The 19,038-nt window shown below is 35.1% G+C and overlaps 1 protein-coding gene across 3 annotated transcripts in view; it reads left to right on the forward strand.

Annotated features, from left to right (window-relative positions):
* ARMC3 (armadillo repeat containing 3) overlaps positions 1–19,038 on the forward strand; it is a 60,107-nt gene that overhangs the window by 19,324 nt on the left and 21,745 nt on the right. For all 3 annotated transcript variants that reach the window (XM_018075710.2, XM_018075711.2, XM_018075712.2), the window contains 7 exons: positions 1,246–1,371; positions 2,442–2,510; positions 2,840–3,015; positions 4,364–4,558; positions 5,351–5,534; positions 10,771–10,923; positions 11,030–11,135. In XM_018075710.2, coding sequence (XP_017931199.1) covers positions 1,246–1,371; positions 2,442–2,510; positions 2,840–3,015; positions 4,364–4,558; positions 5,351–5,534; positions 10,771–10,923; positions 11,030–11,135 — 1,009 coding nt within the window. The remainder of the gene's footprint in view (positions 1–1,245; positions 1,372–2,441; positions 2,511–2,839; positions 3,016–4,363; positions 4,559–5,350; positions 5,535–10,770; positions 10,924–11,029; positions 11,136–19,038) is intronic.

Below are 19,038 nucleotides of genomic sequence, written 5' to 3' on the forward strand. Positions count from 1 at the left end.
TATATGTTGATTGCTATACTGATGGCGATTGCCAACACTGCTGAAGTTATGAGAGAAGAGCTGGAGGCTTTGACAGCTGGCTAGAGGTCAATGAGTTCTGAGAGATGTTTGGGCTCAGCTTGATATGGCAAGCTTGGCTGAGAGCAAGCAATCACATTTTGAATATGGAAGAGAGAATGTGGACTGTTGGGAGACAGCTATGAACCATAAGCTCTTGCTGGCTCCTTCCCTGCTATCCACAGTAAAGTATGTCATGCTGCAAGAGGGAGGACAGATGCTTATATTTTATGTTTCTACTAAATGAATAATCCTTTAAATCATTAATGTAGATATTCCTACAATCTTCCAGAAGACTTGACTGTAACTTTGCAGTGTGGCACAAGAGGAGGAGTTGTTTTCAGTTAATTAATTGCAGTTAATCTGTTTTTTGAGTGTTGCTAGTAAATCAAGTCCCATCCCTCAATAAAAATACCTTGTATTTTAATCATGTCTTGGCCTGGGAATGAGCATAGTTCTCCAGTTTCCTCTTACATTCCTTGCTTGTAGCCAGAAAGAATAGGCATAGTTCATTAGAAAATGAATTATAAAGCTGTTGTGGGAACTGGGAATGGGAGTAGGATTGGGATTTTGTTTCTTGGGTTGTGTGTGTGTTTCGAGTGATCAGGAATGGAAGGTTGTAATCACACAAAACACCTCTGTTCTTTGTATGTCCAGCACCTATTGAGGTACAGAGTGCTCCATTCTCAGGTGGTAGAAATCTCAGTTAGGATTTAATGTTCCAAATCCTGGTAGTTGCTTCCATTGAGGGATAGTAAAGATACACTGAATTAATTAACTGTTATTTTGAGGAAAACAGAATTGGGAGGCAAGAAAAGAGGAAGACAAAATGAGGTTCTTAATGATACTGAATAAAATGAGGTTCTTAATGATACTGTTCACCTGTACTTTGCTAAATAGAAAGTTGTCCTTTGCACTACCATTGCAGTCTCTAACAAATGAGTGGAGTGTCCAATGGGCAGAAGTGTCCTTTGCTTTACAAATGTGAATTAATCTTAGATATTATTAATCCTTGAAACTCTTTGACACATATTTATTTGGGGTATAGATTACATGATCTCCCAAGGCCCTGTCAGGCCTTTGTTTTTTGATTCTACTGTCCAATAAAAGTAGCTGTTTTACTTTGACACATAAGAACTGTGAGGTTGTTGCATTTTTTCTTGGGCTTTTAACACAATTCCTCTTCAGGTGATGAAAACAAAGTGACACTTCTTGGTCTTGGAGCATTGGAACATCTGTATAAACTCATCTCACATGAAGATCCCATTGTACGCAGAAATGCCATCATGGTTTTTGGCATCATGGCTTCTAATCGTAAGAGTTTCAATTTATAAATATTTTTGAATGTGTGTTCATCAAAACAAGGAGCTGACCCATGTGAAAAAATCCTATATTAATGGCCCAGAATAATGAGTAAGTGATGTAAGGTTGAGTTTCAGTGGCTGCTATTTTTACAGTGCTTTATAGACCTATATCTAATTACTGTAATTAAGCAGGTGTTATTTTGGTGGATGTTCTACCCAATTGTATTCCATTGTGATGTCCCAGCCACTCTTAAGTCTTTTCATCAACTGCTACCTGCTTTTCATGCTGCACTGGACCTTACCCTCTTTACCTTCCTTCAACTCAGCATTAGCAGATAGTCCTTGCTGCTGCACAAGCATGAATTTGAATGGGCAAAGATCTTCCATTTATATTACATCTTAATTGTTTCTTTATTTAAAAGTAAATTAAACTCATACCTTTTTTCTTACATATCAACGCTGTAATATGTTGATAATGACAACACTGCCCTGTAAGATCACATGAAGTCTGTTCCAATAGCTATTATTTGATTTTTTTTATCCAATGGTTGTGGTTTTGCTAGTTTGCCATTAACAACAGTAAAAATTCATTCTGAAAGTCTTTACTGTGATTTTAATAAGACCTATGTAATTCGTGTTTTCCATTTGCAGTGTGGGCTGGCATTAGCTTGAAATTGCAAAATCGTGGCTTGAAATAATGGAGAGGTTGCTTTTAGTTTGATAATTTTAATGACAAATAATTTAAGCTATTGGGATATGACTTCTTTAGCAACTAAAACTGTGCAGTATTTAACAGAACCTGCTAGATGCAAGTATTTTGAGTAAAGTTTCAATAAAATATTAAGGAAGTTCATATATATCACATGTCAAAGAATGTCATCTGGTACTTGAAAGTCTTTTCTATTTTTTGTCTGGGCCTATTATAATCTTGGTATAACTTCAGTTGTGTGTCTTTCCCAGTCAGATCTGTTTGTCACTCAGGGAGTAACCATGAGTACATTTGCTTGGAGCAGATTCTCTTCTTTACTCAGCCAACACTGCCAAATGAGAGACTTCATATTTGTATTTATTTCATTGTAGATAATGTCAAGAAGTTACTGAGGGAACTGGATGTCACAAATCCACTTATATCACAGCTGGCACCAGAAGGTACCTTGTGCAGTATTCATTCCTTGTGCTAAAGTACAGTGAGAAATAATTTATGATTGCATTTGAACGGACAATTTAATAAAATCTTCCCTGTAACTTATGATTTGTCCTACTACATGTTAAAGAGGTAAATGCTTTTATAGGTGTAGCTCTTACTCACTGAGTAGCGTTTTATGTTGTATGGATGGAGCAACATGTTTATGGAGACATCAGGTAGGATTAACAGCTATTATTTATTGACTCCAAATAATATTTTAAACCACTGGATTAGTGAATATATTCTGTGCTGAATAAAACTTGATCAAAATGTTTGTTCTTTTTCCCTATAGAAGATGTAGTTATCCATGAGTTTGCTACTCTCTGTCTAGCACATATGGCTGTTGAATGTACTACTAAAGTAAAAATATTTGAGCAAGGTGGATTAGAACCACTTATCAGACTGCTAGGTAGCCCTGATCCTGACGTTCAGAAGAATTCACTTGAATGTATTTACCTTCTGGTACAGGTAAAGTTTCCTGTTGTTTGTTGCCTTAACTTACAAAGGCAGATAGGCACTTCCCTCCCCAACCCCCACCCCACCCCGCCCCTGATATCCTCTGTGGGGAAATAATTTTAAAATACTTGTTTCCTTTACTTCCCAATGTCCATCAGTGTATTTTAACCATCACACTCAATCTCATGAATGTTAAATTAGTTATGAATATAACTGATTTGACTCTAATTCTGTTGAACTTGATGCAATTATCTGTGGTGTGCTGCAGTATAAGTATAATCAGAATGAGATTTAGATTTTTTAAATTAAATAGGAGTTTGTTTTCTCAGTTGGAAAATGCTAATTGTGGTAATGAGAGTCATAATCTGTCCATCCAAAAGGTTGGAATAATCCTGTAAATTAAAGAACTACCAATTGCATTGTGTCTTGATTTGACCAGCAGGTCCATAGCACAGTTTTGAACATATTTTTAATGGTAGGTGAATGCTGTCAACAGCTACTTTCCATACTGGGAGGAATAGGTTTGTTATTGGCTACTTTCACACTCAGCACTAATGTCATCCATATGCTGCTTAGCAAAAGAATGGTGCATTTGTATGGCAGTCCTCTTCCATGGCTTAAGCGAATCAATTCAATAATGAATTCAGTTTATAACTCTATCTCTTTTGGGGCATCAGAGCATGTCTATTCAGAATCACATTCTACTCTTTCTCCTTTTTTACTATCTCGCTGTCTTTGTTGCAGGGTATATCTGGATAACTGCACCTGGTGCTTGCTTATATTGATAAGGATAATTGCATGCTGCACATGTGCAATAAGCTATTTAAAAGCAAATTGTAATTTATTTATTTATTTTCTATTTTAATATAATCAACTGCTGTCTTTTTATTAAGCTGCGCATTCTCTGTTTAAAGTTGAAATTTTAAATTAAATATAATTACTAAAAAAAAAGGAAGATATAACCAGGCAACCACAGTTGAGTGCAAAAAACTGTTTTCCATGCACTGAGTAAACAAAAACGGTGAAACTAAATTTAAAAAACTTACTCAAAGAAACATTTATGTTGAGACAAACATGGTGAAACCAAGAGTAAATGGGCTTCCTTAGACAGAACTAGATTCTGTAGTGTGTACTTCAGTCTTGAAAAAAACTCCTAGAATTTAAGGTTCACGGGGCTTGATTATAATCAGTTTGATTTTTAGCTCAAAAGAAAGAAATCTTCAGAACTGAAAGCTCTGGAGTATTGACTAATTTTTTGATGTCTGAAATCAGACTTTTGGTGTTCTTTCTGTAAAGTCAGGAGTGGATGTATTGTTATATTCTCTATCACTAACTTTATTTGTTGAATATTTTACTGCAGGATTTTCAAAACCGTGCTGCAGTTAGTGAACTGAATGTGATTCCACCGTTGCTTGAACTACTGGAATCTGAATACCCAGTTATTCAGTTGTTAGCCCTTCAAACCTTAGAAGTAATTAGCAAAGACAGAGAAACCAGGATAATACTGGGAGAAAAAAACGGATTAGATTGCCTGCTGAAGATACTGGAAACCAATGTACAGTTTACTTGCTTTAAAAGTTTTTTCGTTCTTGCTACTAATGTTTGTGTGACTAATGAGAAAATATTACTTATGTTTTGGAAGAGTGAAATAAGAAGAAAGAGTTCCTTACTTGGAGTGAACTGTGATAGAAATACGATAGGCTAGGATACCTAGCTTACTAAGAAAGGAAGCAAAGGGATTCACCAAAGTATTTATATTTGTTTTATTGCTCTTAGTAATAAATGCTGTTTTACATTTACTGTCCATTTCTCAAACTGTTGTAAATATCAGAAAAATTCACCATATAGCTTTTTATATGATGTTTTCTCAAATTTTTTTTATTATATATAGAACTCTGATGCTGGTTCCTAGTTTGAACACTGATCCTTTTTTCCTGAATTTACTTTGATATCGATGACCTTAGACATAATTTTCTACCTTGGAAATGTCATTGTTTATGTTATTATGGTATTCAGTTTAGTGCTTCTTGAGTTCAGGTGTCACCATGGGACATAATGCATAGAGAAATTTGTGAAGTTTTTGAAATTTTAACATGACAAGTACCTGTCTAACCCACTTTGATGTAAATGAGAAACTTCTGGAGGCTTTAGTGGTTTTGATAAATTGTGTTGCATCCCAAGGCATCATCAAATAAATTAGATGAAAATGTGAATATGAAAATATGTTCTCTGCAGTATGAACAAACTGTCCAAAAGGAAGTTATAACAATTATCCTACAAACTTAAAAGCCAAAGATATTTTAATCCTGATTTGAAGGTTATTTGTTTGGGTTTTTTTCTTTATTAGGAACTGAGTGATCTACACATCAAAACTCTTGCTGTGCTGGGAAATTGTCTTGAAGATGTGCATACTCTGCAACTGATTCAGCAGACAGGAGGCCTTAAAAAACTCCTATCACTTTTAGGAGTCTCTACTGTTCCTGATATTCAGAAGAATGCAGCAAAGGCAATTACCAAAGCAGCTTGTGACTGTATGTGACTTTTCAATAATCCATGGACATAAAATTGTTTATGAAGTAAATTTTTATCCAGAATGAGGTTGTCTTACCTGGTTGAGGATAGTACTTGTGCTATGTTTTACACACACACACACATATATATATATATATGAGAAAATTTCAAGATTTTGCTTCAATTTATTTTTAAATGTAATATATTCTTGCAAAATGCTGTTCTCAAAGAAAAATGGAACTTTGAAAATATGATCTTTGTCTTTTGATTAGTGATGCCAGGTAACTGCCATCTTAAGCCACCTTTGCTGGCACTTTCTCACCACTATCAGTTAAGACTTCATCTGGCATTCAGCTGCTCGTCTAAATGTCAGGCAATTTCAAATACAAATTTCTTTAACAGGGGTCTGAAAGAAAACCTTTCAAATGGCTTGCAGATTAATATTCTCAAGGGAGTTAAATAGTTTCATTGTAATCTTTTTATAATTATTCATCCTATAGTTCTTTTTTATGTACTTTTCTTTAATTCACCAAGGAATTCTGAATTAGGCAGAACATGCTCATCATTTTTGCCCACAAGGATGGTCTTTTAATCAAGCTACATTTGAAATTCTTTCCATATATTGGCTTCTGAGTTGCAACATGTGCCAAGTAGCATTGTGTAAAAAAATACGATGTAACTAAAAATATACTTCTGTCTATAGAAGGTTTTAATTCTGTCAAGGGATTCTTATGATAGAACTGTGACAGTAGAGCTTAAATATTTCATTAATATTTCTGGCACTTTGTGTTTGAATCATGGCTTTAACTGATGAGTATTTTAAAAATATGTTATTTAATTTAATACATGGGTAAAATAATCTCTCCTTTCTACAATATTTCAGACTTCCTTTCTTCTCTCCCCATGCTGTCTTACCAATTCTTTTCTCACCTTGCTTAGTTTGACATCATGAATATTTGTAATTATTTGGATTGCAAATGATACACAAAAAGAGTGGAATCTGCCTTTCCTAGTATTCTGTGGATTTCTCTGTGCTTTCATCATTATCTGTTGGAAGCTTTGCAAGTCACTGAAGATTGTTTTTATTAATGTTCAAGTATCAAAGATAGGAAGGAACCTTCTTATGCCAGTATTTTTTTTGGTGTATTTTCCTGTATTGTTATTTTATTATGCTACTTAGGACTGTCAGTATCATTTTTATAGTCCTGTGACAGGCTTATAAGGTGTATGCTAAGCAGATTTATATTTGCTCCTACTGCTTTCTACTGCATCTTACTCCTTTATCATATTTATTTTCAAATAAGCATAGCCTTCTTTTCCTCTTTCACACTTTTTTTTTCAGTTTTTGTGGCCTAATATTTTAGCAGCTGTTAGTAGAAGCATGTCTGAACACATTTTTAAAGCACGGTGGCAAGAACTACACATAATATATTACAGTACTGCCTATGATCTTATATCATGGGATGTTGCCGTCAGTGAAGATGCATCTTCTTGTCATGCTTCTTTACAAATGGAGTCAATGTGGTTTCATTATAAAGGTTTGCTCTCTTCTTCAGCCTATGACAGTTGGTATGGATACAGCAAGCTGGGAAAATAGATGAAAAGAACATTTAAAATATCTACTTTCAAGATGTAGAATTTTGGTGACACCCAGTTAGACAAAGGGATACTTGTCCTGGTGCAGGAGAAAACACAATCCAGTAACCTCACTGCTCAGTGTGGCCCCCAGAAGCATTGTATTTTTCAGATACACAGGGCTACTGTCAGTCTTCCAGAGGGAAGAAAAGTGGCATTGAGGCCATTACAAGAAATAGCCCAAGTGCAAAAAGAAAACAGAAATATTTGCAGTCCTTGTTTGTTGGATTGGATTCTGGTTGTAAACATACTAAACAGCCTATCCAAACTGCAACACTAACGTATACAGCACTAGTACTTGCCTTGATGTGAATCCAAAATAATACAACACAACTCTAAGTTCTGTAGTGACTTTTCCATTAAATTTGCCATAGCCATACAGTAGCTGACATTCTTCAGGTTTGATAATTTACCAACATTTCCTGCATACATGGGAAAAAAGAGTACTGCTTTTCATTGGAATGAAAAAGTTCCTTCTGGAATGACAGAACATGTATCGAGCTGGTTTTTTAATCCTGGAAGCTGAGTATACAGCAGTGTCTGGTTTTGAAATTATTATTGTTGTCAGATGGAATTTAATTTTGATGGTTTTTTTTTCCTGATAGATGTGATCATAGCAAACAGTTTTGGTTTATGTCCCTTTCAGCCCTTTGCAAAGGGACTCGTGGTGGTGTTATAAGATAGATTTATCCCTTAAGAGCTATTCTCAATATCAGAATAAATTACGTGGTACAAACATGATATTCAATTTGAAATAGCATCTTTAGGCTGCTCCTCTGTTTAAGTACATTAAAATTGATCACATTTCTATACATAATCATTATGCCTTTACCCCTAAAATTTTTTTTGTTCAGTACATAATTTTGAATTTAATATATTAATTTATTGATGATTTTATTTTGTATGCTCAGAATTATAGTGGTGAATTATACTGTGATTCCCTCCTTGCCCAGCAAATAATGCAGTCATTTCAGAAGGCAAAATATAATTTAATGCTATAAATTATTGAATGTTTGTGAGTGGATTATCTGGACTGTTGATTAAGGAGGGCCTGATTTCCCCTGTCAATGCCAGACACACCAGCAACAACAAAATGCTGTAGAGTATGTATGGAGAATGTGATGATCATGCTCACCTGGGCTTGGCCTCACTCTGCCAAACTTCTGGTTTGAACCTCTCCCCGTTCTTTCTCTGTATCTCAGTGCAAATCCTTTCAAAAGGGAGCACACTAAACATGCTCTGTAACCTGCTTACCATATGCATTTCATAATACAGATTTTCGTTTATCTGGGTTATCTCAACTCAAGATAAGTGAGAGCTCATGGTACTATTTAACATTAACTTCTTTTTTCATTTGAAATTGGTATAAATAATTCCATAAAGTGGTGACAGTGACCTGAATAGGCGATCAGTAGAATTCTGATCATGATTTTGAGGCAAATAGGAAAATATATTGAAAAACAAAGGTTATCTCACAATGGGGTCAATGCATGAAAAACTGGACAGAACTGTTAGTACTCCAAACTCTTAGTTGTGTGTGCTTGAGTATTTTGCTTCATGTTAAATCAATGTATTCAAATCACTTAGGGGTTAAGAAAGTCATCACTGTAAAAATGGTGTTGGCACTCACGTGAGAAGTACTTCAGTAGAAAGGATGCTTTTCAACTGTGCATTCTTTCTTTTCTCTAGCAATGGAAACAAAGGAACAATTCATACAAACAGAGAGGATTATCAGAAAATATTCATCCCTTATATAGAATTGGTGCCTGGATTGTTAAAATATTAATAATTTTCATTGGTCTAGCTACCTAAATATATGTGGATACTCTTTACCATGAGTTCAAATTCAAAATCTGTTTTTCCACATTATCAGAAAAATATTTTTCTGTTTAAAAAATTTTAAATCACTATTTTCACTCATCCAAATTAATTATTTTCATATTGTTATTTCATATAGGCATAAATTATCTTTAAAATTAAACACTCATCATTATAGCTGCCTTTAAAAGCAAGAATAATTTTAAAGAAAATTTGAATAGTAATAAATAACTTGCTGTACAAAAACTAAATTACTGAGTCATGAAGAACCTCTAGAGATCATTATTAGGGATTATGGACTACTTTGTTAAGCAACAGGCCAGCGGCATACTTGATAACTTCTCAAAATGGTCTCTAACCCTAATTAAGGCCTTCTCTTGAGAGCTGGCCAATATGCATCAAGGTTGTGGCCAAGGTTCTGCTGACCCTTAAAATCCTCTCTGTTTTATTTGTTGCATCTTTGCTTTGTGGTTTCATTTGTGTAAGTGATGATTCTAAAAATGTTTAAAATTGACCTAGAGAGAAGAAAGCAACTGTAGCTATCTCACCTATGTGCATTGAGTCATTTCTGCTGTAACTAGATTTTCAGTCAAATTCCCTTTTCATTGACTTTGCAGACTTGTATTTGTTTACTGTTATTCACTATAGATTCAGATTTATCTAAAAGAATACTTATGATATTTTCCTTTCCTTTTAAATTTTTTTTATTTGGAGGATGACAGTCCAAACAAGGGAGAGATCCCTGAGAGCAGTAGTAAGCATTGGTAAAATTTCTACATGTGTTGAAGTCCCACTGGCTTCTCAGTTCATGAATTTTTTTAATACATTCAAAAATTCTACCATTTAGCTAGAACTTCAAGCATGTAATTAATCTGCTTTAAATTATGCATATAGTTAAATGTTTATTGACCCTCATCACTGTACAGCTTCTGTGGTGTCCTGTGCCTTTCTGGATAAGAAAGTTTCACTCAGGGCTCTTTTTAACAAACACCTGGATTTCTGATCTCATCCATTTTGGGATGAGGGAGTTTATTAGTTTGTTAGTATCTACATACAGATGTCTGTCAATACTTTGTCGAAGCTGTGTGTTGTTACTTGTGTAGAGGAAGGGAACATCTATGTCCTTCCCAGCTGCTGCCAGTCATTGCAGAGTAGGTCAGCAGGGAGCCCTGTGTCACCAGGCTAAACTACAAAATTGAAATTCTCTGCAAATTGTGCATTGATGAAGAACTACAAGCTGTGCAGAATTTAAAATTTTCTTTGTAACTCCTCTTGCCCTTTTTTGGCTTTGTATCAGTATGTTGGCTTTTGCAGTATGGTAACCGATACTCCACCAAGTTCAATTGTACATTTACTACTATGTTCTTCAATTTTATGCATTTGGACTTTGTTAGCATAAACTGAAGTTAAGCATGATCCTGAGTAAGTATGATCTGTTGAACTGGAAAAGCTGTTTCCATCAAACCTGTATACATTCTGCGGTTTTAAAGTCTTTTAGAGAACAAACTTTGCCTTCTGTTGGGCTGTGTATGTTTGAAGCTGTATTTAATAGCCATCGTTTGGGCTTGATTCAGAGTTCACTGAAGTCTAATACATGAGTTGGATTTCAATGATCCTTGTGGGTCCCTTCCAACTCAGGATATTCTATAATAGGATTTGGCTCAGGTCCTTTGTGCACATTTCTAAACGGCCGATGCCCCTGTTGCCAAATATTTCGAGCAACTATATGAAATCAAATTCGTGTCCTTTCACTGATCTGGAAAACAAATGCTGATTAATGCTATTGTTATTTCTTGTTTAAAGCTGAAATCAGAAAAATCTTAAATGAGGAAGAGGTTGAGAAATGTCTCCTAAACCTTTTGAAAACTGGCAATGATGAAGTTAAAGTTGCTGCTTCCCGAGCAATTTCTGCCATGTGTAAGAATGTAGAGAGCAAATGTGCGCTTGGACTCCAGGGTAAGTAAGGTGGGAAAGGATGAGCTGAGAATTTGTGCTTTTTCTTTTGTTAGGAGACTGCCATGGTTTACTTAAAGGTTCATATATACAATTATTTTTTTCAAAGGGATTCCCCAGCTGGTGCAGTTGCTAAGTAGTGATAATGAAGAGGTAAAAGAAGCTGCAGTGACAGCATTAGCTAGTTTGACAGAAGCCAGTCATAGTAATGCAAGGTGAGTCTGCAATAATTGAATTATTATTTAAAACAGTAATCTGAACACAAGTGATAATATTTTGATTTTTAAAAATGCCTTGTCTTGTCCTTATCCCGGGATAGGCAGGTCTGTTTGAATTTGACTGTAAGGTGCTTTTTGGTTCTTATGAGTCATCTGGAATAGGCTGGTTCTCATCAGTGTTACAAGAGTTATGCTGTCTCTACTAACGTTTGCTTCATCAAGGAAAGGTATGAAGCAGATGTAATGAAAGCAGAGATATAAATCATGTTTTGAAGAGAACATATGAGCAAAATATGCCTTATAATCTAAAGCATTTGATGTGGAATTTTTTTAAAATTCCAAATCATTAAGATAGTTTAAAATTTTATGGTTCATACAACTTTTTTGACTGATCTGAATCCAGTCTTTGATGGAGATAGCTCTCAGATCTTCTGAATATTGGCATTGTCTTGGTCTTTCTTTTTTGTTGTTGTTTCCCAAGTAATGGAGAATGCTTCTAGTGCATTCTCTGAAAGAAAAGAAAGGTAACTTCAGTATCCAAAATAACTAACAAAGGATGGTTAGCTGACTATATGTTCCCAAACAATTGTATCAACTAAATTCTGCTGTCAGTTGGAGAGTTTTGTTATCCCAACTCTATTAAAAATCCTGTTCAGGGAAAAGAAACAGAGCAGTGTGTGACGTATGTGAGCAATCACATGTAACTTACAAACCATAAAATAACATTCCTTAGAAGTTTCCTGGAATATACTTAAGAAAGTTGTAATCAATTCACAGGCATTCTTTGAAGTGAAAAAATAAAATAACTCACAAAATAAATTATTTGTTTCAATTTATTGATTCATCTCTAATAGTCACCAGTATTCACTTAATGTTACCAGATGGAGCCATAATTTGATGCAAGAGAATAATACTCTGTTCTCAGATTCGCATAGTAGATTTTTTTTTTTTGTCTGATACTCTGTTCTCCTCATGTGCTGGACTCTTCAGTTGGTGTCAGTGGGAGTCATACACACATAAAATGAGCGCAGTACTGGAGTCTAGGGGTCAAACTTTCAGCTCTGCTACAGCTGTTTTTCGTAGTGCAGCCCTTTGAGGTTTCACATTGTCAAAAGGGATTTTTGAGTTGGTATAGCAGCTTATGCCAACTCATTCCATTTCTTTTGCCAAGGAGATAGTCAGGACATTGTTTAGCTCAACTGCTGGAACAATTCTGTGAGACCTCAGGCAGGGAAATAGCTGTTTCTGTTCCTCTGCATTATAATGAAGTCCATATTTGTTTCTTGCTGGGCAGAGTCAGGAAATTGTAAAGGTGGCTCACATATACTTCTCTCTCTTTGCAATCCAGCTTCAAGTACAATATGGAAGCACCAGATAATCTAATCACATGTCTTCTGTGAAAATCAGGAAGCAATAATTTACATTAAATATGTATATTGGATGAATGCCATGTGATTATATAATTACTTCAAAGCTTCATTCCTAAATCGAAACCATTAATAAGTCATAGAAGGGTATAAGTGTGACTAGGATCTGTAGACAAATATATAGTGTTGAACCCTTAGCTGATACAGATTGGTATAGTTCCAGCTCACTGACTGACTGTCTGGCCCATATTTATTTTACATACACGTAATAGGAAATAAAAATAGTTTGGAGAAAATTAATTCCAGATTGAGTCACCGTAATCATATTTCGTTCTAGAGTGTTTTATGTGTTTGTACGCCACTGAAAATAAGTGTCTATATAATGAAGATGCTGATACACTTTTATAATAATGTGACTTTGCTGTGCAATTATGTTGACAGTATTCTGATCCCAAATGAGACTAATGAGACTAGCACCCTTTTATTGGTTATGTATTAGATTCTTGTTATAAACCCTCCAAGAATATTAAATCATAAAGGTAGTAGTAGCAGGTAGACCTTATGTGTCAAGAACATAATGGCCACAGAAATGGGGAAGACTATTTGCTGTAAGTGCTTTCACTTTTTACTGACTAGTCAAAAATTCAATCTTGTTGAACTCATGTACATGCGTTCTGCCATATTTCATTTCATGAGCATTTTTGTATGTATTACATTGACTGAAGGATGTGTACCTTGCCTTTTCATTTTGTACAGTATATATTTCAGAATATAAACTGAGTACAAGACATCACTATTTTTGCTGGAGATTTGTTGTTCTTGTTAGGAATATTTGCTCAAGAAGTGTAGCCTGCTTTTCATATAATATGGAAAAAAATACAATTTAAAACAAATTGTGTGTAATTAAGGCTCCCACAATAGCTAGCTCATAAAGATAAAGTCTTCCATTGATTAATGGCACAAGAACAGCATAGGTAATGGGCAATACTACCCCCCACTAATGTATATTAACCTTGACCTTTAGGTGCTTCCCCACAGCAATGAAAGGCTAGTTCTCTACCCCTGCCCAATCAATCCTTTGTTTCTTAACTGAGACAGCTAATAAAGGTGTCAAATATGGTGGAGATTTGGTAATTAGAACACCTGTTCACGATGAACGGGACAGAGACCAGCTTGTCATTTCACACAAGTCCCCCAGCAACCACAATTTGGCAAAAATAAATAAATTAATGAATTGCTCTGCCTACCAGAGTATTTTAACCAAAGATCTAGAGCAGAAGAGAACACAAGTCCCATACAAGTGGTTTGAGTTTTCAGGTTTGCTGGAAAACATGGATTTTCAATATGATCTCTACCAGAACACATAACAATTATTATAAATAACTTCTAAAATATTTCAGCATTTAACTTTTTGCTGCAGAGCTGTTGTTGTGTCATACTTCAGTAGCATATAGAAAAAACCACAGTGGTCAAATGCCTCATTAGTTTACAGACTGATTCCCCCAGATGACGGTTTTATAAGAATTTTATCATAATGTAAGGACAGAGTTTTAATGTTGCTCTATACTGGTAATAACTTCTCTGTAAACTTGTTAATAATTAGGCTAAATAAATTTGCAAAGTATACTGCAGTTTAAAATCCCATGTACTTATTCTAACATGTTATGTCCCTCTGTGTATATAGTTCCAAGGTCATCCATGGTATATACATGTCAGAATTTGTTTCTGTGGTCTGCTTCTGGAAAAAAAAGAGAATGATGTTCAGCTGGGTATTTGCATCTATTTTTCCCATCCCATCTTTTAATCCAGAACATTAACTTGCTTTGTTGAAAACTGTATACACTTATTTGTACAACCAAATGCCATTTTAAGAATCCATGAAACCTGTTTCTGCTGTGTCCAAGCATAGGGTGATGTGGGCACAGTCAGTTCAGTAAGGACGTGAGGCACAAATCCAGCAATTACACGGGAACAAAGAAACAGCAGCGTCATCTATTGGGCAGGAAAATAAGTGATTGTGTGCCACACATCTAACCCTGGAACAAATGTCTTATCTCGGCCTCTGCCTATTTTTTCCCATTTAAGGTATAATCAATTATTTTTGCTTTCCATGTGTTTAGGGTAAGCTAATTCTGTTAAATATGAATATGATGTTAGTTAGAAGTAGCATGTAGAAATAAGATCTCAAACATACCAGTTAGTCAGACATTAATTTGACCAGCTCTTTTCTTCAGTATTGTTGTAGCACAAATGCCATTTCTAATAGCTGCCTTCATAAATCTGGGAGTGTCTGAATTCTGGGCACCTAATGGATTTGCCACTAAAGAAAAACATATGCTCTGGAATTTAGAACTGGGTACTGGATGTGAAAACTAATTAACAGCCTCAATAATATTTGTCCTAAATTGTTTATTTTAAGTGCAAAATTTATAGCATTCAGTTAGAGTTTGGTCTGGGGGAAGAAGGAAAGGGATGGTTTTTCTTCATCTGTACCAAGTGCTGCAGGAATTTGTGGTACATGACAGACTTATCATATGGCAGAATATTTCTCCTGGGGTTTATGATTAGTGTCATTTGACATATTTCTGTATTATATCTGGATTTAAGATAGCAAAGTATCATCCCAACATTTAGCAAGCTTAGCCAGTTAATCAGCAAGTTTTATGTTTTTTAAATTATTAAATTCTTCACAGAAATCAATGGATCTATTTACATTCACGATTATGTCCATATAAGCAGTTCTAGGCATTAGTGCAGCATCTGAATGTATGCTTTCTCAAATGTATCAAGATTGTCAAGATTTGGGAGTAGCTTGGGATAGGAAGATGGGTTGGAAACTTTTTGGTTATGGACAGTGCCCAGCAAGGAGAAAGCAAGTTGTTCCCTTGACTTCAGTGGACGTTGTATCTATTCCAAACTGAAATTCATACACTGATCTAATGACTCAAGATACATCCTCAGTCTGTTCCATGTGGATAATGCTCACCTGTAGTTAGAGTCTCTCACCTTTTTAAACTGAGATTTTTCAGTACCCACAACAGACTTTTTACTGTTTTTAAGATGGGTATGGCTGTCAGGGAATGAATTTAAAGAACGTCCAGTGTTATTACATTCAAAATGTTGTTATTATTAGGAAGTAGTGATTACTACCATTAGGTAGTAATACCATTAGGTAGTAATCTTCCCTATTAAAAAATGGAAAACTTAATAATAGCTTTTCTCTTTCGAGACTGTAGATGGAATCTAATTCATATAAATATTGAAGCGTCGATATTACGTAAGGTAATACATTTGCATGAATATATGTGTTAATTTACGAGAACAGGAACACAAATTTCTAGCACGAGAGCTACATTTAATAACATAAATAGGTGGTAATCTACTGTAGGATTTGTCTTTTTTATGGTTTTATAGTTCTTTATGACATAAGTTGTTTTTTTTCGAAGGAGGAAATCAACAATAGAATGCTGCTGGTGGTATTGTGTAGATGTAATATGTTTTAATACTGACCCCTAGTGTCAGAATTATATTTTTGAGCTCATGTGCTGCAAGGTAAAGGGATTTTTGGGGTTTTGTGGTTTGTGCTATTATTTTCTATATTAGCATCCATTCTGCTGCAGCCTGTAAAATACAAAGAGTTATCTCATGCCATGAACAGCTCCCTCTCTTTTCTCCTACTGTATATCCATAGTGTGGGGGATACTTTCTAATAAAAATTAAAGCAAAAAACCAACACACTCAGTTATATATTGACTTCCAATGAAAACTGCAAAATGTTTTATGGTAAATTTTTCCCTTGACAGAAAAACTGAATTAAGTCCTAATGCTGGGATGTCATTCAGAAATGTGTTCCCTCTTAAGACTTTAACATCACATCAGATGATTGATACACAACCCACGGACAGTACCCTGAATCATGCCCTGCTGGCAGGTGACAAATGTTTTGTACAGCCAGCTGTTGTATTTTTCTCTTACATTTTTGAAAGTGTGGCTGTGTGGAAAACTCCCTCTGTACACTGACACTGTAACTGTGTTTTGGTCTCAGTACAGTTCTTCTTTTACAAAAAACCAAAATTGTTATGCATTTTCCTGGGGTTTTTGGGGTTTTGTTGCTGTTTCCTATCAGGCAACTGAAGACAAAGACCAATACAGAGCATTCATCTCTATCTAACACAGATCTCATGTCACTGCATCCTGAAGTGGATGGGAAACTAAGTATATCCAAAATAGGTTCAGACAGAAAACAGAACGCTTCAAATTGAATTGGGATAATGATAACTATGTAGAAATTCAAGTCCTTGTTGATATAGCAAAATCTTTTGGGCTGTTTGTACTCCCCTACCTTCTAAGCCTTGCACTATGATCACTATCTTAGCCATGGAAGGCTGGAATTTCACTTGGAGCATATGTAACTTCCATGTCACTTGGAGGACCTATAACTTCCCATGGTAGATTTCTATGAGATCAGGTGAAACATATTTCTTCCCCGATGGAGACTTCTAAACCTGGGAGAGAAAACTTTCTTTCATTTAGTGGCACAAGTACAATGATTACCCTTGAGTGTGTATCCCTGCAGTGACATTCAGTGGCACGCACTGAGATAAATTATACTTTTTATGAATTTAAAGTGGCAAGGGTTATTTTACTTATGAGTAAAATTTCAGACAAATTTATTGGTGCTTTGCATGCGCATTTTCTTTGTAGTATATTTCTAAATTAAATGCAATTTTTTTAAGTGTATCTTTTAACTTTACTGTGGTGTGAATTCGTTTATTTTAAGTGTCTGTTAGGAAATTGCAGGGTTATGGCTGACCATGCTGTGAATTCAACCTGTGCACTGACTGTGGCATGTTGTCTACTTGGACTGTCTTATACATAAGACGGTAAAAGTAAGCTTTTACAAGTAACTTTAGCATTTTGACATGCAACCTCAATAATTTTATCTTAACATAGTAGTATATGTGTATTTTCTTACAGATGTAATTTTAAGAGAGAAAACTAAAAGCATAGATTTCTCCCATCTGAATCATTGTAAGAGCTTGAGCTTTTAGCAAGGCAAAACAGTCTCCTGACATTTGAGATAAGTTCAGTGTTATCCAGAAAAGAGTTATCCAGAAGTGAAAGATGATGTCAGGTTTCACAGTCCAAAGTACTGTGTGTAGAGACTAACTTGGCACAGCTTTTTTGTCCTTCCTCAGCTGGTGCTTCCAAAGATGAAGAAAAGCCACCATATTCTCACTCCCTGTGTTCAGAAGAGTTGTTGTGAAGACCCTGATTTGGCATTTTCTTTCCTTCCATTACACCTCCATGAAGGTTGCTGTGGCAACACCTGCATATTCCCTGTTATTTTGCTTCTGTAACAGTGTAGGCTCCAGGCTCACAATATTTGTGCTGAGTTACTCATTTTTGCATGCACTACTTCTTGGATCAGAAAAAAGAGAGAGGAGGATGGTGTCTTTTTCATTAGCTTATCCTGACCAAAGATACATGGGATCTTTCAGGAGTAAAAAGAGTTTTTATTGCTGAATCTCAAGCCTTCCACATAATAGTGGAAGTGTCAGAAATTCTTAACAAAGGTTGCAAATAATATTATAGTTGAAAGTCTCAGATATGAACAGATAGCTCATTACCAATGTGCCTGTAATATTTTAAATTAAATATACTGCAGTTTTAGAACTGAGATCTATGTAACTTTGTCAGATGAATTCAGTGACAGACATTAGAATATCTCTGTGAGTTGCTAAATGAGAGTCAGGTATTAAGTCTCTGCTAACCCAGACAGTTTAAGGTTTTATTGCTTCCAGACTGTGAGGTTTATTGAGTTTTGGGTTTGTTGATGTTTTAACAAGCTACTTGTCATTATAAAATAGAAATAGAAGGTTCAGTTCCTGAAATGAAAAATTAATATGGTTTGTTGATATCATCAGTATTTTTATTGGAGCACAAAGGGGCCTCAAATTGTAGATCAGAGTCTCCTGTGCTAGGTTCTCTTACTCAGAATAAACATACTGACATTAATTTCCCTCGTATAGTGAAGAAAACGGAAGTAATATTAGTTTTTAAATAAAATACAGGTGACTATATACAACAGTCAATTGCTTTTGAAAATAATTAAATCACAAAGTGAAATTTTTGCTAAATGCAGAAGACATTTATTGGATGTGTGTATTCTGCTGGCATAACAAGGCAAATGAAGAGTACTAATACATTTAAGGGATAAAAAGGAAGCTATTTCTTATCAAACTTCTGGTTATGATATTCTTTCTCAGAAATTGCATAAGAGAGCTGGATCAAAAATGCCATGTGTGAAAAAAGAAGTCATGCGATTTAACAACAGATAGAGTTGATTTTAAAAAATGTATATGTAATTAGATGCATAATTCTTATGCATAATTTACATGCAATTATGTATGAAAATGAGATATGCACAGCCATAAATGGCTAGCTAAGCACCTCACACACAATCACAGTAATTTTACACAGAAATTAAACATGCAGTTGAAAACACATTTGAAAAAAATGAAGTCCCTAAG

Source organism: Manacus vitellinus, unplaced genomic scaffold (genome assembly GCF_001715985.3).
Source record: "Manacus vitellinus isolate BGI_N305 unplaced genomic scaffold, ASM171598v3 scaffold_3_pilon, whole genome shotgun sequence".
In the NCBI taxonomy this organism is placed as follows: Eukaryota; Metazoa; Chordata; class Aves; order Passeriformes; family Pipridae; genus Manacus; species Manacus vitellinus.